A 22,233-nucleotide genomic window follows, 5' to 3' on the forward strand; every position below is an offset into this window, starting at 1 on the left:
TTGAAATCATACAAAAGCGTGTGTTGGTTCTATCTCTAACAAGATATTGATCTTGTCTAGATATATTAATCTCAAACTGGAAGAATAATACCAATTTGATTCAGTGGTAGTGAGCTTCAGTATATGATATATGATGCATATATAATTATAATATGTACATAAAAATACATATATAGAAAACCACAAAACAGTTCATGGCACATATGAACTGCAAATGGTGGCAAGCTACTCAAAAATCTTGAGTATCAACTTAAATTTTAATCTCAGGATTTTCATAGCACCCGGGAGTTAACTTTTTGGAGAAAACTGGCTTTATTTTTTAAATTCTGTAAAAAATTATCCAGCCTCACAGTTTTAAAAGACCTTAAAGAACATCAAGCCCTACTTCCTGATTTGGAGGAAGAGCTCATTCTTAATAAACACATCATGTAATAACTGTACATGGAATATGTTCTTATCAAACTGCAGTGGCGTATTTAGTTTGTCATATTTCTTATGCTTTATATGTCCAGTTAAAACCATCCTCTGTTAATGCTAATCTTAACTTTTTAAAAAACATTTGAGTGACCCAGAACTCAAAATTCAGCCCCACTAAGAGGAAGATAGCAAGTCAACACACCACAGAAATACTTTAATAACAAAGCATTACTACCTTGCTTCCTGTATGTGATACATTCCTTATTTACTGCCATAACAAATTACCACAAATTTAGTGGCTTAAAACAATACAAATTTATTATCTTATAGTTCTGTGGTTTAGGATTTTGACATAGACCTCACTTGGTTAAAATCAAAATGTTACTCCTTCTGGAAGCTTTTTTCTAGCTGCTAGAGGATACCCGCATTCCTTGCTGCCTGTGCCCTTTCTTCCACCTTCAAAGCCAGCAACATGGCAACTTTTTGACCCTGCTTCCACGTCACGTCTCTTTCTCTTGTTCTCTCTTCCACCTCCTTCTACTTTCAAGACTCTTGTGACTATGTAGGGTCCACCCTGTATAAACCAGGATAATGTCTCTATTTTAATTAGCAATCTTAATTCCTCTGCAACTTTAATTCTGTTTTGCCATGTAACCAAACATATTCAAAGGTTCTGGGGTTTAGGACGTAGACATCTTTAGGCAGCCATTACTCTCCTTCACACATGGCAATGGAAGCTTGGTTAGCCCCACTCGTAAACAACATATGGCTTGCAGGAAATCAAGAGTTGAGATAGCCAATAATGTTAGGAAGATTTCATTCTGGCCAGGGTCTGCAGCTTCAAGTGTAAGCTAAATAATTACCATAGTCCTCTTCTGGTTTTGGCACAAAAGGAAAATATTCCTATCAAATAATTTTTACCTTATCCTGGCTTTCTCTTTTGAAAATATATGTTCTCAAAGAGAATTTTTCAAGATCTTCATAGTATATTATTTATTTATTTTAAAAACAGCTTTATTAAGATATAACTGACATATAGTTCAATGCATACATTTGGAATAAGTATACAATTGAGTAAGTTTTGACTATACATACTATCAAAACTATAGTACATACACACACATGCACACACACACTTATGAACCCATTATCACAATCAGGATAATAAACATATTTATTATCCCCAGAAGGTTTCTTGTGGTCTTTTATGGTCTTTCCTTAGCCCCCTTCATCAAACAGCCATTGATCCCTAAACGTCATTATAGATTAGTTTGCATTTTCTAGAATTTTATATAAATAAAATCATAGAGTATTTCTTCTTTTTAAATATTTTTTATTTCAAAAATTTATGGAGGTACAAACATTTAGGTTATCTATATTGCCTTTGCACCACCTGAGTCAGAGCTACAAGTGTGCCTATCCCAGACTGTGGGCACTGAACCCATTAGGTGTGCATTTGCCCATCCTCTGCTTCCTCCTCCCACCTGCCCAACACCTGATGAATGTTACTTCCATATGTGTACATAAGTGCTGATCAATTGATGCCAATTTGATAGTGAGTACATATGGTGCCTGTTTCTCCATTCTTGTGGTACTTTACTTAGAACAATGGGCTCCAGTCAACGGCCATTCCACCCTGAACACGCCCAATCTCGTCTGATCTCAGAAGCTAAGCTGGGTGGGGCCTGGTTAGTACTTGGATGGGAGAAGAATGGGCTCCAGTACCACTCAGGATAATACAAGAGGTGCTAGTTCACCATTGTTTTTGTGACTGAGTAGTAATATCCCTTATGAATATGGATGCAAAAATTCTCAATAAAATCTTAGCAAATCGAATTCACCTGCTCATCAAAAAATAATCTATCACAATCAAGTGGGCTTCATCCCAGAGATGCAGGGATGATTCTACATACGAAAATCCATAAATGCAATTCACCACATAAATAGAAGTAAAAACAAAGATCACATGATCCTCTGAATAGACACAGAAAAAGCATTTGACAAAATTCAGCACCATTTCATAATAAAAACACTTAACAAAATAGGCATAGACCAGACTTATTTCAATATTATAAAAGCCATATATGACAAACCCACAGCCAACAAAGTATATTTTTAAATAAGCCCAACAAAATATTGTAGAAGGATTTTCACTGTTGCCTTAAATGATCTAGAAATGATCTTATAAATTGGTTCTAGTGCTAAGCAGGGCACAAGCAATCATGACTGTATTTTCCATCTTCTTGACAGAGAAGTGATATTAAGATCATCAATATAAAAAATTATTTTTATTGAAGTCATTATTAATTTTGTTTACAAATCTACTCTACTATATTAAATTGCACTTGAAAAGATTCAAGAAGAAAAAAGAGAAGCCTGGTCTTTGGAAAGAAACCACAGAGAATTAACAAGACCTTCATTAAATAAAATCCAACATTTGAGAAAGACTATTAAAAGCAAGTCCTAATGCAGACATAAAGGGAGTTCTTTGGGAGAATTGTGATACAGTTAATCTACAGGGGCTGAGAGCTCAAAACAGCAGGCCATGTTTGATCTTGGTTGGATAAAATTGGATAGACATAGAGAAAGAAGTCCCAAACAAAAAAATAAGATGTTAGGTGCTGGGACCATTAGTCTCTGTGCTCTAATAAGTAGGCAAGAGCTGGAAATATAATTTCATAGGTAAATAAAATTTTTAAAAATTATTTGACAGATAATTGAAATAATAGCTACCTTGAATTGAAATGCATTTATTCATACCAGTCTGTCCATTTAGTAAAAGCTACCTAAGAAGAAAAACAATTATTCTAAACAATAAAAGTATTCACAGTATTTAGCAATTCTATAATGATATGATTATACCATTATACTCCACATTTCAAGTTAACTAGACATTGGCCCTATTATCACAAAGCTTATAGTTTGCATGATTTGACATTAGCATGGCAATGTCATAAGAAAAACACAAAGCTTAATAATGTCGCCAGAGATAATGTACCACCAAGAACACAATTCAGTATAGATGATAAATATGTACTAACAAATTTCAGACCATACAGAGTCATGCTCTTACTAACTTATCAAGGAGCATTTTATTGCAGGAAGGAAGAACAAGGAACAGCCTGCCAAAGCTGCGCATCAAGCTGTCCTAAAACATTGAAACTTCACTCAGATTAATGTAGTGACCTTAGCAACCCTCTAAACCCAGCAAGCTCCCAGAAAGATCTCTTGTGTTCCTTACCCAAGTGCCACCACCATTATGCTGACTCAAGTGCTCTCTTTCTCTGCTTCTGTACCCTCTATTTTATCCTACACTGCTATCTTCCGAATGGCTTCTTTTTAGTGCCTTCTTTGTCTGTATCTTGGCTTTTGCCTGTGTTATTTGTTAATATGAGTTCCATCGTGGAACCAATACTGTGCAGACAGCTCAAAATATCAGCAAAGTGTTTGGGAAGGATGTGGCTAATGCATAAATAGTATGTTGATGGTTCCAGAAGTTCTGCTCTGATTATTTTAATCTTGAAAATGAGCCAGGTGGGTGATTTAAGACCAAGGTGGATAATGAGCTAAAGCTGTAGTGGAAGCGAATCCATCTCAACCTATGCATGAATTAGCAGCAAGGTTTGTTTTACTATTCCAACAATATTTAACAATTTGAAACAAATCATCAAGGTAAAGAAGCTGGGTAGATGAGTACTGCATGAATTAAGTGAGCATAAGAAAAGAAAGTCTCAAAACTTGCCTTTCTTTGCTGCCATGACATAAACGCAAACCATTTCTACATTGTATTGTTACATGTGATGAAAAATGGATTCTTTTTGACAATCCCAAGTGTTTGGCACAATGGTTAGATAAAGATGAAGTGTGCCAAAACAGTTCAAAACTGAATATTCATCAAAAAAGCTAATGGTGTCTGTTTAGTGGTCCAGGGTATTATCCACTACAGCTTCATGAAAACTGGTCAACTGATTACAACGGATGTCTACTGCAACCAAATGCATGAAATGATGAGGATGCTTGTGATTAAGCAGCTGAGATTGGTCAATAGAGACAGTCCAATCCTCTTGCAAGACAATGCCTGATCACATATGGCACAAACAATGCTGCTCAAACTACAGAGGCTGGACTTGGAAACTCTCTTTCTCCCTCTCAGTTTGATTATTCTCATCAGTATTGAAAGATGCTCTTCCATCTTAAAAAAACAAATCTTCTCTGAATCTCATATTCCCTTCCAGACACAGCCCAACTTCTATGCTCCCATTTACAACAAAACTCCTCCAAAGGATTGTGTGTATTCACTGGTTCCCATTTCTCTTTTCCCATCCTTTCTTGCTGTCCAGCTGAGCTATTTACCCTTTCACTGAAACTGTGCTTGTTAGGGTCACAAATGACCTCCAACTTGCCAAGTTATAAGGTCAGTTCTGGTTTTTGTGTCATTTGCCTTATCAGCAATATTTCCCCAGATTGACCACTTTTCTTCTAAAACATTTTCTTCACTTTGTCTCTGGCCCACACACTTTTCTTGGTTCTTCATACATTTGTTCTCTGTCTACTTTGCTGATTCTTCTCATCTCTCCTGCATCAAGTGCTTGCATCTCTGTGGGTCTCTTATCTGTACTTTGTGTTGTGTGTGCTGTATACAGAGATGAAAGAAAATCTAGTTCCTCTCCCCAAGGACTTCATAGTTGAGTGGCATAAGAAGGAAAAAATGAAGAATATATCAGGTATTAATGACCCAACTAAATCCTTATCTGTATCTTTACATATAGATTCTATTTTTTCCCTGAATCATCATGGTTTAGACCCCAAAGAAAAAAATTACATGTATGTAGACATATGTGCATCTTAGTGAGCTATCTAGATTTCCCAAATCATTTTACAGGGAAAACACGGAGAGGTAGATTTATAGGAAATCCCAAAAAACTTATTAAAAGTTTTTGTTATACAGTTCAGTTTCCCAAAATCTCTTTCATTTGTCCAGCTATATGGGCTTTGTGTTTTTGTTGTTGTCATTTGTTTTTATTTCTTTGGGTTTATTTGCATGTTTTTTTTCTCTTTCTCTCACTCTTTTCACTCAACCCTGTTGCTTCCTCTACTTTCTTTGATTCCCTTCCAAACCTAAATTTTCTCTCTTCTCTATTATGCAAATATTCAAACTCTCTAGGATTTTGCCCCCAAAGCTTACATACCCATACCCCATCACTATACACTTATAAAAAAAATTAAAAAGTATCAGAAATCCGTACTCTTAGAAGACAGTTTACCAATCATATTTTGTTATTTAAACATGTTTTTAGTGATTCACTATATTAGTTAGGCTTTCAGTATGTTGCATGTAACAAGAAGATGCACAATAACAGGATGTTAAACAAGATAAGCTTATTTCATTTGCTCATAAGGGAAATTTCTTATTTCAGTCCCAGCTAGTGTGCCATACCACAGTGATAGTAAACAAACTCCCAAATCTTATTGCTCTGCCAACCTCCCCTCAGTACACAGCTCCAATTCCATGTTTCAGGATGGTCACTCCAACTATAAACATGTGTGCTCCAATCATCAAAATGCAGAAAATACCCAGAGAAAGGCATGACCTCTTCTCCTCTCTTTAAGAATGCTTCCAAGAAGTTACACATACCACTTCCGCTTAATTCCATTTGCCAATATTGCTCATTTAGCCACACAATACCTTCAAGGGAAGCTTGAAAATTATTCTGAGCACCCATAAGTCCGGTTAAAACCTGAAGTTCTATTAGCAAGAAAGGGAAAATGGATATTTGGGGATAATTAGCTTACTCTCAGACCATGTCACCATCCACTCAAAATGACTTACTGATCTTTTACTCAAAAATTAATAATTTCCTGCACAGGAAGTCTAGTGAGTGAAATTTTCTGCAGTCTATCTATCTTTGTAAGATCTATCTGCTCACCGACACATTCATCAAACTATCAAGTTAGCTAACTATCTATTTATCATTTTTATCACTGCATCACTGCTTCCTGCTTTCTTTCAGCCAATCTGCTTCTAAGATTTTTTTAAAAAAATTATCAGCAGGTGGCAAAGTTGATTATAATGAATGTAAGAGCTGTATAAACATTGGAACTGTAAGGGGTATTGTTGTTGCTTAATCAACAAAGCTTTGAAATTGTGTGGCAAAAGCCATAGACTCTTTGTGGCTGCATAATGTGCTTGGTACTAGTCATATAAAGGCTTTTGATAAAGCCAAAGCAGTGCATGTGAATCCGATGGGGAAATACAAGAATATCTCATCAGTACCAAAACAATTCCGTGATGAGAGGCATCAATTTACAGTATTTCCTATTTTGAGCTGTGTAAAGAAATCAATTGATCCCCATTATTATTTGTAAATTTCATATCTCTTTTTATTTGCAACAAAATGTGAGTAATTGGATGTAGAGATCATGGCTTCAGGGCATGACTATTTTTCTTAAAATTAGCAAGTAAGAACTGAAAGCATCTTTCCCCACCATTCCTCTGCTTATTTCTGGCTCATTTAAAGTAAATAATAAATGCATTGGTACAGCCAGAGGCCACAGATGCCATAATTCCAGATCATAAAGCATCTATCTAAACGCTAAAGAATGAAGAAGATGAATGAAATTAGTCTGAGTCCAGGTGTTACAGGTATTGCCAATGGAGGTGCTAAAGGTACCAAAGCTGATGGCAAGAAGTTGGACTGGTTCATTGGATATATGTCAAACAGAATGGGGACAGGAAGTCCTAAGTGGTAAGCGAAAAAGAGTATTCCAGAATGTGCCAGTCTGCACTCATGGTGAAGCAGGGGAGAAAAGCTTTTTCAAGGTTTTCAATATTTTAAGGATTTATTTACCCAAGTATTGTGGAAGGCAGGATTCTAACTATTTAGAAACTTTTACGATAAACTGAAGTCTGAGAATCATTTTGAAAACATTAATTCAAAGATACAAAGAATCTAAATCTCAAAGAAATGTTAAGAAAAAGAGACCTATCCCTACTGTATTTTTTAATACCATAAACACATTTTACCAATTTATTTGTAAAAAAAAATTCTTAGAGAGATCTGGATCTCAAAGTTCAATATTATTTCCTATGGAATACAATTATCCATTTTATCTTGCTAATTAATAAAACAGAATTCATTCTGTGGTCTTAATGTCAGCTAAGTAACTATTTTAATTGTCTTTATTACCAATTTATAGAGTCTTCCTGGTATCCCTCTGATGATTATTAGTTTTTCTTAAAACTTTGCATGTGAGAAATTTTGTTTTTATGGTCCATATATGAGAATCATTCTCTCTTCATTCTGTTATAATTCCTCATTTAGCATTCCAGAGTAGGAGCTTCTACTGTTTGAACTAATTGGGAAGAAAGTTTCCATCATCCTTTCCAATTCACTTCTCCCTAAAGAAAGAGAGCCTTTGTAATTGGAGAACTGAGCATATAGACTTCTGCCATTCATCTTTTTCTTTTGGACTTGCCAGCCTGCATGGAAGGTACATTAGGCTCAATTCCTGATGCTGTGTGATAAGTACAATAGTATCAGAACCCAGGACTGTCTGCTGTAAATAGGTCTAGGGGTATCTATCTTCCTTTTCATGAGCCCACATAAATATAAGACAGCTATCCTTAGCATCCCCAAGATATAGAATTGCCATCAGTAAGAAGCCTGATGTGGCTCCATGTCTAAACCACATTGGGTATTTCATTATTAGTGGTTTGATTTTCTTTAGTTCCCAGTTACAGAATTGAAGATTATAAGAAATACTAGTAATTTCTTTTTTATTTTATGTACATAATCTCCAATATTATTTCCTTTTTCTCCCTTTTCCTTACTGATCTATGAAAAAGCAATTCAGTAATGGTAAAATTTTTAATTTAATCCTAAGATTATAGGATTTTAAGGTGTAATTGTGACAGAGATAGAGCAACTAGGCAAGAAAAAGAAATAAAAACCATTCAAATAAAGAAGAAAAAGTAAAATTGCCCATTTGCAGATGATATGATCTTATATATGGAAAACACTAAAGACTCCATAAAAAACTAATAGAACTAATAAATAAATTCAGTAAAATTGCAAGATACAAAATCAATATACAAAACTCAGTTGTATTTCTGCACACTAATAATCCAAAATGGAAATTAGGAAAGTGATTCCATTACAAATCACCATTTTATTCTTTTGAACAAAATACTTGGAAATAAACTTAACTAAGGAGGTAAAAGACTTGTATACTGAAAACTACAAATTGTTGATGCAAGAAATTAAAGAAGACACAAATGGAAAGATGTGCCCTGTACATGGATTGGAAAACCTAAAAGTGTTAAAATGTCTACACTATCCAAAGTGATCTACAGATTCAATGCAATCTCTATCAAAATCTCAATGGTGGCCTGGTGCAGTGGCTCATTCCTGTAATCCCAGCATTTTGGGAGGCTGAGATGGGAAGATTGCTTGAGGCAAGGAGTTCCAGACCAGCCTGGGCAATGTAGTGAGATGCCATCTCTACAAAAAAAATAGTTAAAAAATCAGCTAGCTTGCCTGTAGTCCCAGCTACTTGGGAGGCTGAGGCAGGAGAATCACTTGAGCCCAGGAGTTCAAGGCTACAGAGAGCTACAATTGCATCATGGCACTCCAGCCTGGGCTATAGAGCAAGAAATTGTCTCTTAAAAAAATATTAAAAAATTCAATAATATTTTCTATAGAAATACAAAAAACTATTCTACAATTCATATGGAAACACAGAAGACTATGAATAGCTAAATCAATATTAAGAAAGAAGAACAAAGCTAGAGGCCTCCATACTATCTGACATCAAAACATATTATAAAACTAAAATAATCAAAACAGTATGGCATCAGCACAAATATAGATACATGGACCAACAGGACAGAATAGGGGGCCCAGAAGTAAATTCATGGATATATAGTCAACTGATCTTCAACAAGAGAGCCAAGAACATACATTGGAGTTGGGTATGGTGGTTCATGCCCATAGCCTCAGCGGGGGCTGAGTACTTTTCCCACACAACTGGAATTCTGGACGTGCTTTTGGTTTTGTGAATGAGGTTTACTCACACAAGATTGGGAGAGTGGAAATGAGATGGAAATAATCTTACTACGGCTTCAACAGGCAACAAGTACCAGTTTTGACAGCACCAGTGTGTGACTGCATGTGAGGCAGTCATGATGTCAGCAGTAATAGCAGAAACACCAACCTCAACTTCCTCACCTCTAGATTTCAAGCACAGTTGTGATCTGTAACCACTTGTCCTTGGGAGCTCCCAGACTTGGATTTCTACCTTTCCAGCAATTTCATAAGTATCTTTATTCTCTCTATTGTTTATCTTTCTGCTTCAAACTCCTAATGTGTTTTCCATTTCCTGCATGCGATATTGCTGGATGTGCTAGGACATTAACTGTATGACATTCAGGAAATGTAAAATGGTGACTACAATGCATTACAAGGTTTTGTGAGCATTAGAGAGAATGTGTATAAAGTGCTGAGCTCTAATAAGTACTTGATAAATAATTTCTGTTTTCACCAACACTCAATAATTGCACGAATATAAAGGACTTGACCATGAGCTTTATTACATTGCTAGATCCAGAAGAATACTACATATAACTATGTCTTTAGTATTATAGTCAGTTTCACAAATTACAACTAAACAATTTTATGATTCACTGGAATATATTAAGAAGATATTTTCTTTGAGGTTCGTTTAATAATTTTCTGTCCCTCTACCTACCATGCAATCCTTCCGATTGTAAATCAGGTTAGACAGATTATAAATGTTCCTATTTTCACAGGGATTACTATTCACTTCGCCTTTGTTCATGAGAAGGTTCTTACTGAGAGGAAAAGAAGATGAAAGCCCATTATGCTATTCATAGATTTGGAATTTTTCCCTCAGGTAATTTATGCTACATAAATTTGTCATATCAAATGAAAATGTCATTGAATTTATGCTTGGAGTGTGTGTGTGTGTGTGTGTGTGTGTGTGTGTTTTAGGTTCTCATAAACAAAAATTTCCTAAATATATTCCCTTGCGCTATATGAAAGTCTGAAGTTGAAAAATGCAGGTTCTTAATCTTTAATGTAACATCATTTGAGGAATGGGAGATCCACATTCCTTTGTAGTGAAGTAAGACAGAAAGAAATCTCTGCAGGCTGCTGTGACCTTTGACAAGTGTCATAGCTAACTGGTCTTAGCAGCGGCAGGATTTATTTCTTTCACAGAGCTTTGTGTTCTGCCAGGTGGAAATAATCACTAGAAATAAATGCCTCAGGGTTTGTGGGGTTTTTTTTAAGTGTTTGCCTTTTTTATTGTGCTCACTCTGGCTCTGAACGGTCGATTTGTTGGATATCCCACCAAGTCTGAGTAAAAGGGCAGAGGAATGTTTGGGATGAGGTGAGCCATGACTAGTTCTAGATTTTGCTTGGTTTACAAATTGATGTCAGCTTTGTAAACAAACCACCAGGGGCTTCAAGGATCTACTGGTAATTAGGTTTAGAATTCTTGTTTCAGTGTGTTTTCTTCCTTTGCTCTTGCTTGCTCTGAGAACTACTGAGTCTTGAATTTCTGTACACATTTGGTCAAACTGATAATCCCAATTTGTTTAAAGATCAGTAAAAATCTGGAGCTGGGCTCTTTAGTTGGAACACGTGACTGATGAGAACCAATAGGATCTGTACGTTGTGATCTGCAGACGAAGCTAAGACTTTGACTCACCCAGCTTTTACAAAACCTGGGATAGAAAGTCCCTGAGATTCCAGTCATAGAAGCATTTATTTTTAGAATCTAACAAAAATTTCAAATATGCTAGCATCATTTCATCATAACAACATCTTGGTTTTCTTGCGTATTTATAGTTTCTTTAGTCTCCTCATAAATATCATGATAGTAAATAGAATCCTATATCTGGCAAAACTACTCTTCTAAAGTGAAGGAGAAATTAAGATACTCCCAGATCTGACTATCCAAATCTGTAATATTACAAATAGCTTTCATTTATTATCCTCCTTCTATTCCTCCTCTTTACTCTAATTTCTCTTCTTTTTCCTCTTTCTTATCATTTCTTATCTCTCCCTATTTCTCTGGCTTTTTCCTTTAGGGCTACTCCACTGTTCATTAACTTCTATATTGAAGAATTAATCCAGGAATAAAAAGGAGTTGGAATGCAAAATTTCCAAATTGACCATTTAAGAATAGCCTGGCTGCATGTTTTAGTTGTAGAAGGAATAGATGGCATTCGGTTTGGCAATTGTTGAGAGAATACACCAAATAACAATTATTTAAGCAAGATTGAAGTTTATTTTCTTTTCATATAAACATCTTAACAGTTGATCCAAAGAGGTTATCATTTCAAGGACTTATTATCTTCTATGTTGCTAAAGCTGTGCATAGCCTTGATCTCATGGGCCAAGATGACAATATCAGTAATCCAGGGAGTGGGATGGATAAAGGAGTAAAGAAAAGTGAATAAAGAGAACATGTGCTCCTTCCCTTAAGGAAGATTTAGATTTCCAGAAGTTGTCCCATAATACTTCTGCCTGTATCTCATTGGCCATGGCAATAACTAGACAAAGGGAGACTAAGAAACATAGTCTTTAATTCAAGAAGCCACAGGGAAAAATTCAGAATTCTAGTAATAGAAAAATTAGATAATGGATGCTGGGGGACCATTGTTAGATTCTGGAACAATAAACCTTTTTGGCTTCCCAGATACCCAGAACAGTACTCCTCCTTCTCATATAACAAAATAAACTCCTCAAGTAAGACATCCCCAATGTTCCATCTTCATACTGCATCCAGCCTAAAACCCAGGATCTTGGGGTGATGCATATCCCTTTCCATTTAATTCAATAGTATCCCTCTCCAATCTATCCCATAAAATAAAAGACAGTATTTGCTCTCATTTCACCTAATATATAATGGCATAGTCACAATAGAAAGGTGCAATAAAAATTTGCATATAGAAAAGAAAAAAATAGGAAAAACATACAGCCCCTCATTCTTAATTAACATTACCATATTTCTGTGGACAGTCATCACAAAGACTTCCTTCTATCACAATCAATAAGTTCCTTAGTGATGCCATCTGGTAGCTTCTGGTTCATGCTCTGAGATGAAATCCCTTCTCCAACGGCCTCCATGATCTTTGAATCTGTCTCTGGAAGTTTCTTTCCATGCCATTCTTGGGAACTGCATAATTTGGGGACCCAATGGTATTGCTGGATGTTTGAGAACTAAGGGATTATTTTAGGAATCGAACAGCCTATTTCAGGCATTTCTTTACAGGCTATTTCAGGCATTTCTTTAGCAAAACAACTTTCTCAAAAATATAATGATCTCTTTGCTGATCTCTTTGCTCCAACTGATCTCTCTGTTTCTGGTCAGTTCATGTGAGTAACTGTTACAGTTTCTCTTTGCTCTTCTGCTTCCCACCAGGTGACGACACAGCAAGGAGGCCCTTGCCAGATCAGATGCCAGCCCCTTGACCTTGAACTTCTCAGACTCTATAACTGTGAGAAAATAAATTTCTGTTTATTATAAATAATCAAGTCTCAGATATTCTGTTATGCAACACAAAATGGAATGAGACATTGGGGTACAGAGTAGTTGACTTTTTTAACCATATGAAGCCCCAAATTACACACTCTCCATCCACTTAAATACAGGTTATAGGTTGAAAGTGACTATATTAACAGTTATATATCTCCCCCATATCTACTTCATTAAAGTTAGAAAGAAGCACCCAACACAGATGATGTATTAATTTTTTCCTATTGTTTCTCAAATACTATGATCTCAGTGGATATGTAGACTGAATTCCAAGACATCAACACAAATAGTTTAACTACATTTTTAAAAAGTGGCATAAGAACCACTAGCTTTCCAGTCTGCAATATCTGTGCCTTTACTACTTATTACCTGACAAAACCAATGCCAAATATTTTAGGTTCTGTTATGAGTGGCACCTCACTTTGAAGTTAAAATTTGTTTTCTTTAGAATTAAGATTATCTATAAATGACAAATAAAATCAAAATAGCATGGAACTAATGTATTATCTTACAAAGAACACCTGGAAGGCAGTCTAAGGCTAATATGGCTCCTCAAGGTGTCATGGACATTTTACTTTCTAATGGCACTTCCATCTGTGTCTTCAACTTCTTGTATCTATATTCTAGGTAACAAAATACAGGGTGATTCCAGAAAGAAGAGGCACAGAGAACATACTTACAGTCCCTTAAGGACATATCTCATGACATGTCTACTTATATACCTTTTGCCAGATCTTGGTCACGTGATTACACAAAGCTGCAAAATGTAATCTTTACTATAGGTGGGAGACATTTTTTTTTTTTTTTAGCTAAAAATCAAGGATTATATAATGACAGAAAAAGGATAGAAATGGATATTAAGATTCAATTAGATATTTCTGCCACATGTTCTAAGAGTGTTTAAAATTTAAGGGTCTATGGTTTTAAAATACATTCTATTTTTCTTTTGAAATGATTGCTTGATCAAGATCTTAAAATATGGGCTAATGATTGTTCCTTGGTTGGGCCATTCATTCCTACGGCTGATTAGTTAATATTAACTGTACCCAACCTCATGCTCAATTATTTAAAAGAAAAGAGATAAACACTGACTCAGAACAAATACAATTATAATTTGATTAAGAGAACTGCATAAGTATTAAAGGAAACTTTTTAAAAATGTACTTTAGAATCAGATTATGCAGTACATAAGGAGGTACAGCTAAATCCAATCCCTAATGGATGGGTTGAGTTTGGGTTGTTAGATAATGGAATGGCAGAGTAAAAATTCGTCATTTCAGGTCAGCACCAGGCAAGTGTCCATATCTTTAATGTTTCCTTATAAAAAGCCATGGGATTAAGGAAATGTGTGCATATTCTATCACCAACACTCCACTTTCATCTTTGATTTCATTTAGATGTCTTCATTTCCATTCTAATTGTTTATATACAGAGTCTCCCACTCTTTTTGGCCTTTTCATGCAGCAATCATCTAGACATCTATTTTACTTCTCTCCAAGCTTCAGCCTCAACTCCTCAGACTCCAATTATGTACATGCATACATACAGTCAATCCCAGCCAAATATTGTTAACCTCTGTACCCAACCTAAGTTCCCATGATACTAAAACCACCCACTCATTCCACGACCCACATCCAGGGAAATGGAATGGCACAGAAAAAGTTTTAACAAAAGCAAAATTCATCTAATACATAAAGTTTAAACTACATATTGTTGCAACTCTTTTAGTCTAGTTGCCTTTAGGCAAAGATTTTTTAGGTGTCTTTTTTCTTCCAGTTTGTGGTCTTCAATTTCCCTAGACATTATTTCACTTTTATCTGTAGTACTAATCTTCATACTTTTTCAAGTACCGGCTCCAACTTCCAATTATCAATTAAGTAGTACAGTGCAGGTAGAACATATTAGAAGAATTCCCAAGTTGGTAGAACAGCACTGTATATACACCCTCTAGTTATTTGGCTTCCAATCAGAGTGTCCCTTTATTAGATAGTCTTTGATTTAAGCTCAAAATAACCATATGACAACATCTACTGTGTTCTAGAAGTATTTGAAATTTGGTAGTACTTGTTTCAAGTACTTGTTCTCAAAATTAACTTTCTTGTGGATTCAGGTCATTTCATACTCATTCTTTTTCAAATATGCTCCACATTAACTCTGAAATCTCTCCTCCAGAGCTTTGTCAAATAATTATGTTGATTGCATTCCCACGTCTTTATTTCCAAAGTGCACCAGGCAATTGTAGAGGTGCAGCAGAGTCTATTCTAGGTTCAGCTTCATTTATTGCACTAATAAAAGGTTTAACCATTTGGCATTGGCAGCTTAGTAGCTTTTTCTGTGTGTGTGCCTAAATTTTGAAGCATAAAGAAAATTTCTACTACGAGGGGCTAAAGTAGTAATCAAAACAAATTGATGGAATTATGTCTTAAAGATTAAGATGCTCAGATTTGCTGCTTCCCTTTCACTTGCCACCAGGGATGCAGTCCCTAAAGCAAACTTAATCAGCAAATAGAGTATTTTATAGGATCAACCAAACACAAGGAAAATCACATTCCAAATGTAAAAACTTCTAGAAACTACAAGGTATGGTAAATATGACATATAATTTAAATAACAAGCTCTTGCAAGTTAATCATAGTTATAAGTGCTGAATACCAGGAATTAGTAAAAAGAAAAATTATCAACTATTTAAACTTTTACATGTATGTGTCATCCCCATGGAAGCAGATTCTATATACGGATATGTGTTTACACTGTACACTCTGAGATTTGTATCAGCATAACATCTGGCCAAAGAAGATACAACTCTTACTGTATTTTACTGGTAGAATTCATTCAAAAGTGCAGGAGTCTAAAATAGTCAAACTCATAGAAACAGAGGGTGCAAGAGTGGTAGCAAAGGACTTGGGGTAGAGGAATTGAGTAGTCGTTGATCAATAGGTATAAAATTTCAGTTAGGATAGATTAATACATTTTAGGTATCTATACAACACAATACCTATAGTTAACACAACACTGTGCACTTAAAAATTTATTAGGTTGGTGCAAAAGTAATTGTGGTTTTAGCATTGTTGAAATTTGCCCTTTGATGTCGGAATATGTTCTTAAATAAATGTGGTTATGTTATATATCATTTTAATGCACATTTTTTGCTTTATGTTTTTTTGCTAATGACTTATTACTTGCTGTTTATTTTATGTTTATTTTAGACTATGGCAATGATGTTAGACAAAAAGCAAATTTGAGCAATTTTCTTATTCGAGTTCAAAATGAGATGTAAAGCAGCGGAGACAACTCACAACATCAACAACACATTTGCCCCAGGAACTGCTGGCAAATGTACAGTGTAGTGGTGGTTCAAGAAGTTTTGCAAAGGAGAATAGAGCCTTGAAGATGAGGAGCGCCATGGCTGGCCATCAGAATTTGACAACGACCAATTGAGAGCAATCATCGAAGCTGATGTTCTTGCAACTACCCAAGAACTTGCCAAAGACCTCGACGTCAACCATTCTGTGGTCGCTTCCCATTTGAAGCAAATTGGAAAGGTCAAAAAACTCGATAAGTGGGTGTCTCATGAGCTGACCAAAAATCAAAAAAAGTCGTGGTTTTGAAGTGTCATCTTCTCTTACTGTATGCAACAGTGAACCATTTCTCAATCAGATTGTGATGTGCGATGAAAGGGGATTGTATATGACAAGCAGTGATGACCAGCTCAGTGGACTGAGAAGAGGCTCCAAATCTCTTCCCAAAGCCAAACGTGCACCAAAAAAAGGTCATTGTCACTGTTTGGCAGTCTGCTGCCACTCTGATCCACTACAGCTTTCTGAACCCATGCGAAAGCAGTACATTTGAGAAGTATGCTCAGCAAATCGATGAGATGCACCAAAAACTGTGCATGCAGCAGGCATTCGTCAACAGAAAGGGCCCAATTCTTCTCCATGACAATGCCCGACCGCACGTTGCACAACCAACACTTCAAAAGTTGAACTAATTGGGCTACGAAGTTTTGCCTCATCCGCCATATTCACCTGATCTCTCACCAACTGACTACCACTTCAAGCATCTCGACAACTTTTTGCAGGGAAAACACTTCCACAATCAACAGGATGCAGAAGATGCTTTCCAAGAGCTCATCAAATCCTGAAGCATGGATTTTTATGCTACAGTAATAAACAAATTTATTTCTCATTGGCAAAAATGTGTTGATTGTAATGGTTCCTATTTTGATTAATAATGATGTATTTGACCCTAGTTATGATTTAAAATTCATGATCCAAAACCACAATTACTTTTGCACCAACCTAATAGAAGGAGATCTCATGTTAAGTCTCATGTTAAGTGTTCTTACCACAATAAAACTAAAATAAGACAACAAAAACCTAAAAAGACACAAGAAAACTTAGGGATGTAGAAGATACATCTATTACCTTGATTGTGGTGATGGTATCACAAGTGTCTGCAGATGTCCAAACTGTACACATTAAATATGTGCAGTTTTTTGTATATCCATTATACCTCAGTGATGTTATTTTAAAAAGTATAGGAGGCAGAAGCTTTTACTTAAGGCCTGTGATCACAAATGACAAATCTAGATACATGTTTGTATTTGTTTGTAGGCCCAACCTGCCATTTAGGAGTTTCAAATTTTAAAAAATAGTTTGTCTTTTATCTAGGCTCAGTATTAAGCTCTGCTATCTCTAACCTGATTTTAAAAAGAGACAGAGAGAAATTGCAATAAAGGAAGAATGTAATCATACAAGATACTTGAGCATATTAAAATGCCACCTCAACTGAGGAAGATTGGTACCAATGTAGAGAAATTAGATAAAAAGAAACAGGCCCAAATGTACTATATATGGAATTTAGCATATAAATGTCAGGAGGAAAAGATGAAGTATTCAATAAATGTTGTGACAAAGAACTAGCTAGCACATAAACTTGGTTTCCCTCATCATCTATTACATCAAAATAAATTTTACATGCATCAAATATTTACATGTTGAAAGATAAAAGTACTAGAGAAAGAAAACACAATAATCTTGAGCAGATAAAGTACCTGCAATGTGAAAGAAAGAAACCAAAGCTATAAATAAATAATTTTTACTGCACACACAGTTTTAAAGTTCTGTGTAGCCAAACACCATAAAGAAAAAAAAAAAACAAAAATCTAGGAACATTATTTCCAATATTTGTGGATGAAGCACAGATTCTCTCCCTATGTAAAGGGCTCTTCAAATTAACAATCGTTTCATAATTTCACATCTAGGAATTTATCCTAAATATGCAAACATGAGTGTGCAAACTAACTTCATTGAAGCATTATTCGTGATGGTAAAAATCTGAAATATATCTAAGCATCAATTAATAGGACACTGTGTTAAATTATGGTATAGTCAAACAGCCAAGGAAATAAAATATTGGCAAATAAATTATGTTTTGTCAACAGGTAAAATAAACAAATAAATAAATAATGTTTATCTCTATGTATAGATAGGAAAAGATGTCCAATATATTCATTAATGAAGGCAAGTTTCAGAAAAACAAGTATAATACAATGAAATGTGTGTGTAGAGGGAAAGGACATTTTATATCCTTGTAGAGGAATAGATTTTGTGAAACAATATGAAAAAAACTGCAAATAGAGATTTCCATCTGAGGAGTGACACTTAAATTGGAGATAGAAGGTGGAGATTTACTGAGTACTTCAAACCTACCTAGACCTTTTGGTTTTATTTAAATGAACAAAAGAAATTAAAAAATTCCAAATAACAAGTAAACATATTGAGCCTCTCTGCTATTACCCAATGCATAATGTACAGATATTTTACTTAGATCCTCACCTTTTGCTGACCATTCTCTTTGGCCTTGGAACTGCTTGTGAGTTGCACCAATGAAGCATGTTTTGTAGAGACTGACCCTGCCCTTTAAAAGTTCATGTCTTCATTAACAACTATAGTCCCGGCAAACTAAACCAATAGCCCGAGATGAAGGTGACCATAGAATGAGGCAATTAAGTTTTGGCAAAAACAAATGCATTCACCCTGAGTGGTCAGTACAAGATACCATTTGCCAAGCACATAATCACTGCCAAGGCTTTGCCCCCTTAGCCAAACCAATAGCTGCTTTACAGCAAGCACCCTCTTGGCTGACATTGAGAATGAGAAAGTGTTAGATCTGGAAAAGACCTTGAAAATAATTCAGTCCAGCCCTTACATCTGGTATATTAGGATTCCAAGATCCAGCAACAGTCTGGCCATTCAGCTGGGTGAAAATAGAGATGAAACTAGTATGTTTCCTAACTCCTAGCTGAGTGCTATTGACACCAGATATAATGATGTTAGAAATCCAATAATTTTCAAAGATGTAGACAGATAACTATTTTGTCTCTTCCTTTTTTTGGTCTTTATTGGCATGCTAACTGAGTGTTTTGGGTGAAATTTCAATTTTCATACGATGACCCATAATAGCTACCCAAGACTATGCCTTCAGGATGACGCATGGGTCTCCATCCTTTCTATCAGGGATTCTTTTGAGGCATAATGATTAAGAGCAAGAACTGTAGCATCACAGTGTCTAATTTTGAATCTCAGCTCCATAACTTACTAGCTGTATAATCTTGGGTGCATTAGTTTCTTGGTATCTCGGCTTCCTCATATATATTAATAAAATGGGAAAAATAATATTATTTCATATGGTGCTTATGAGAATTAAGTAAAGTAATTCATGTAAAGTTTAGAAAAGTGCTTGGCATATGTATACCATGGAATATTACTCAGCTATAAGAAATAATGGTGATATGGCATCTCTTTGGTTCTCCTGGAGAGAGTTGGAACCCATTCTATTAAGTGAAGTATCGCAAGAATGGAAAAATAAGCACCACAGGTACTCACCAGCAAACTGGTTTCCCTGATCATCACCCAAGTGCATATTTGGGAATAACACCAATTGGGTATCGGACAGAGGTGGGGGCTGGGGGGAGGGGATGGGTGTATACCTACATGATGAGTGCGATGTGCACTGACTAGGGAATGGACACGCTTGAAGGTCAGACTTGGGGGGATGGGGAGGATGGGCAATATACATAACCTGAACTTTTGTACCCCCATAATGAGCTGAAATTAAAAAAAAGAAAAAAGAAAAAGAAAAGTGCTTGGCACTTGATAAGTACTCAATAAATACTAGCTAGTACTTATCTGTTCCCCTATTATTAGTGTATAATCCAAACTTTCATCTGGATTTTTGAAATAACTTCCCAACTTTCTCCTCTGACCACAGTCTTTTCTCATTCCTTCTCATCATTTCTCTCTGCTGCTAGCATTGACTTTATACAATATGAAGTCTGGCAATGTTATTTTCCTTGTAAAACCTTTGAATGGCTCCCTATCACCTCGCTAAAATCTAAACTCTCTGTCTTTGCATAGAAGGCCATTTGTGTTCTGAGTTAATAGATCATCATCAAATAATGGCCCTTCCTCGTTCTTGCACATGATAAAATTATAAAGGAGGAAGAATGGGAGTTTGTTACACTTGTTCTATCTTATTATAGTATAGCCTTTTAAAACATGTGATCTTATGGCATTAAAATGTGGTCCTGTGTAAAAGTTTCAAAGATATTCATATTTTAGGTTCATAAGTTGTAAAAAAGTATGTATTTTTTTTTCATTTAATTTAGTTCAGTGTGTTTAGATTCAGTAGCTCTGCAGATACTGTATAATAATTCTAGTATGGTAACACATTAGTTCAGTTAAATAGCAGGGAGGAGGGATAAATGGTACATTTTATAACCTCTTTTGACAGTGTAGGCAGCTAATGTTAGCACTGAAACCCTTTACTTGTTGGTATAGTCATTTGTAGCCCAGAACTTCCCCCTCATTTCAGACCATTATATGAACGACCTACTGGATATCTACATATAGAGATATCACAGGTATTTTAAACTTGGCAATAAGATACATGTTCTATGTCCTTTATTGTCTGTCCAGTCAGTCCTCCCAGCCAAAACCTAGGATGCATTTGATATTCCTCTTTTTTCATTCACCACCACCTCCAAGCCCAATCAGTCACAGATTTCTTCCTGATTGCTTTCGAAACCGTTCTGTCCTCTCCCTTTGTCCAACAATCATTATTCTCATCACTTCTTCGGTTTCTCCTCACTTCTCGCCTGAATGATTACAACGACCTCTCCTCAAAATCTCCCTGCCTCTAGACTCATCCCACTTGAGTTCAAGCTTTCCACACCTAGCAGAAGAAAATGTCTAAAATATAAATTTAATCCTTTTACTTTCCTGTTCAAGATCCTCAGTAGTCCTCCCAGAAAGCTTCAAGAACAAAATTCAAATTCCCCAACCTAAAATGTAAGATTTTTCATAAGTGTTCTCCTATCTACCCCTCCAGACTTAATCTTATTTCCTTAAATATGCCTTTACTCCATTCATTCCCAAGTACTTGTATTTCCCTAAATATTGTGCTGTTTCAGGCCTCTGTGCCTTGCTACTCTAAATCTCTCTGGAGTTCTTGCATGCATGTGTCTCTACTACCTTCTTCATTTGCACAACATCTCTCTACACATTTTGAAAAGTAGCTCCAATGTCCATTCATCTTTAGGAAGCTTTCCTTGGCCCATGTGAATTAAAAGATCTTCTGTGCTTTGTTAATTCCCCTATAAATAGCCATTTTATAACACACTTTCCTGAAATGATCAGCTGTCTTGTCTCTCTCTCTCCTAAAGTTAGGCTTCTTGAAGGCAGGGGCCATATATTATTTATCTTTGTATACTCTGTGGCATTCACAGTGCCTTTCATTTAGTCTATAAAGAAATCTGAAAGCCAGCGTGGCAGTGGCAGCAAGGAGGGAGCGATTCTCAAAGGAAAGAGAAGTACGAACATGCCTCCACTTTAGGGAGAATCTGGGTTTGATCTATTTTAAGAAAGCTGTGAGGTTTCCTTAGGTTGGCATTTGTGTGCTTACGCTGGCACTCAGGAACTACACGTTGGATGCATGAATGAATGGCAAGAATTGAGTTCTACTGGGAAGGCTTCAAATCTCTTCCAACATAACAGCCCCTTCACAGACTACATAGTTTGAGGTTCTGCAGAAAGGACACCCCAGAGGAAGGGCACAATTCTAAATCCATGACAATACAAACTAGGAGCTGTTGTGTCCATTAATAGCACGTGGAATCAGGGGATTCTAATCATCCACAGGGGCCCCTCGGTGGGCTGCTGTGTTTTCAATATCTCTCACAGGTGATTGTGA

The 22,233-nt window shown here is 35.9% G+C and overlaps 1 protein-coding gene across 1 annotated transcript in view; it reads right to left on the minus strand.

Annotated features, from left to right (window-relative positions):
* Window positions 1-12,713: 12,713 nt before the first annotated feature.
* Window positions 12,714-22,233, minus strand: part of CPNE8 (copine 8) — a 228,374-nt gene continuing 218,854 nt past the window's right edge. Inside the window, exon 20 of the mRNA XM_069489292.1 lies at window positions 12,714-12,941. Coding sequence (XP_069345393.1) covers window positions 12,936-12,941 — 6 coding nt within the window. The 3' untranslated portion in view covers window positions 12,714-12,935. The remainder of the gene's footprint in view (window positions 12,942-22,233) is intronic.

The sequence above is a fragment of the Eulemur rufifrons genome, chromosome 16 (genome assembly GCF_041146395.1).
Source record: "Eulemur rufifrons isolate Redbay chromosome 16, OSU_ERuf_1, whole genome shotgun sequence".
NCBI classification, from domain to species: Eukaryota; Metazoa; Chordata; class Mammalia; order Primates; family Lemuridae; genus Eulemur; species Eulemur rufifrons.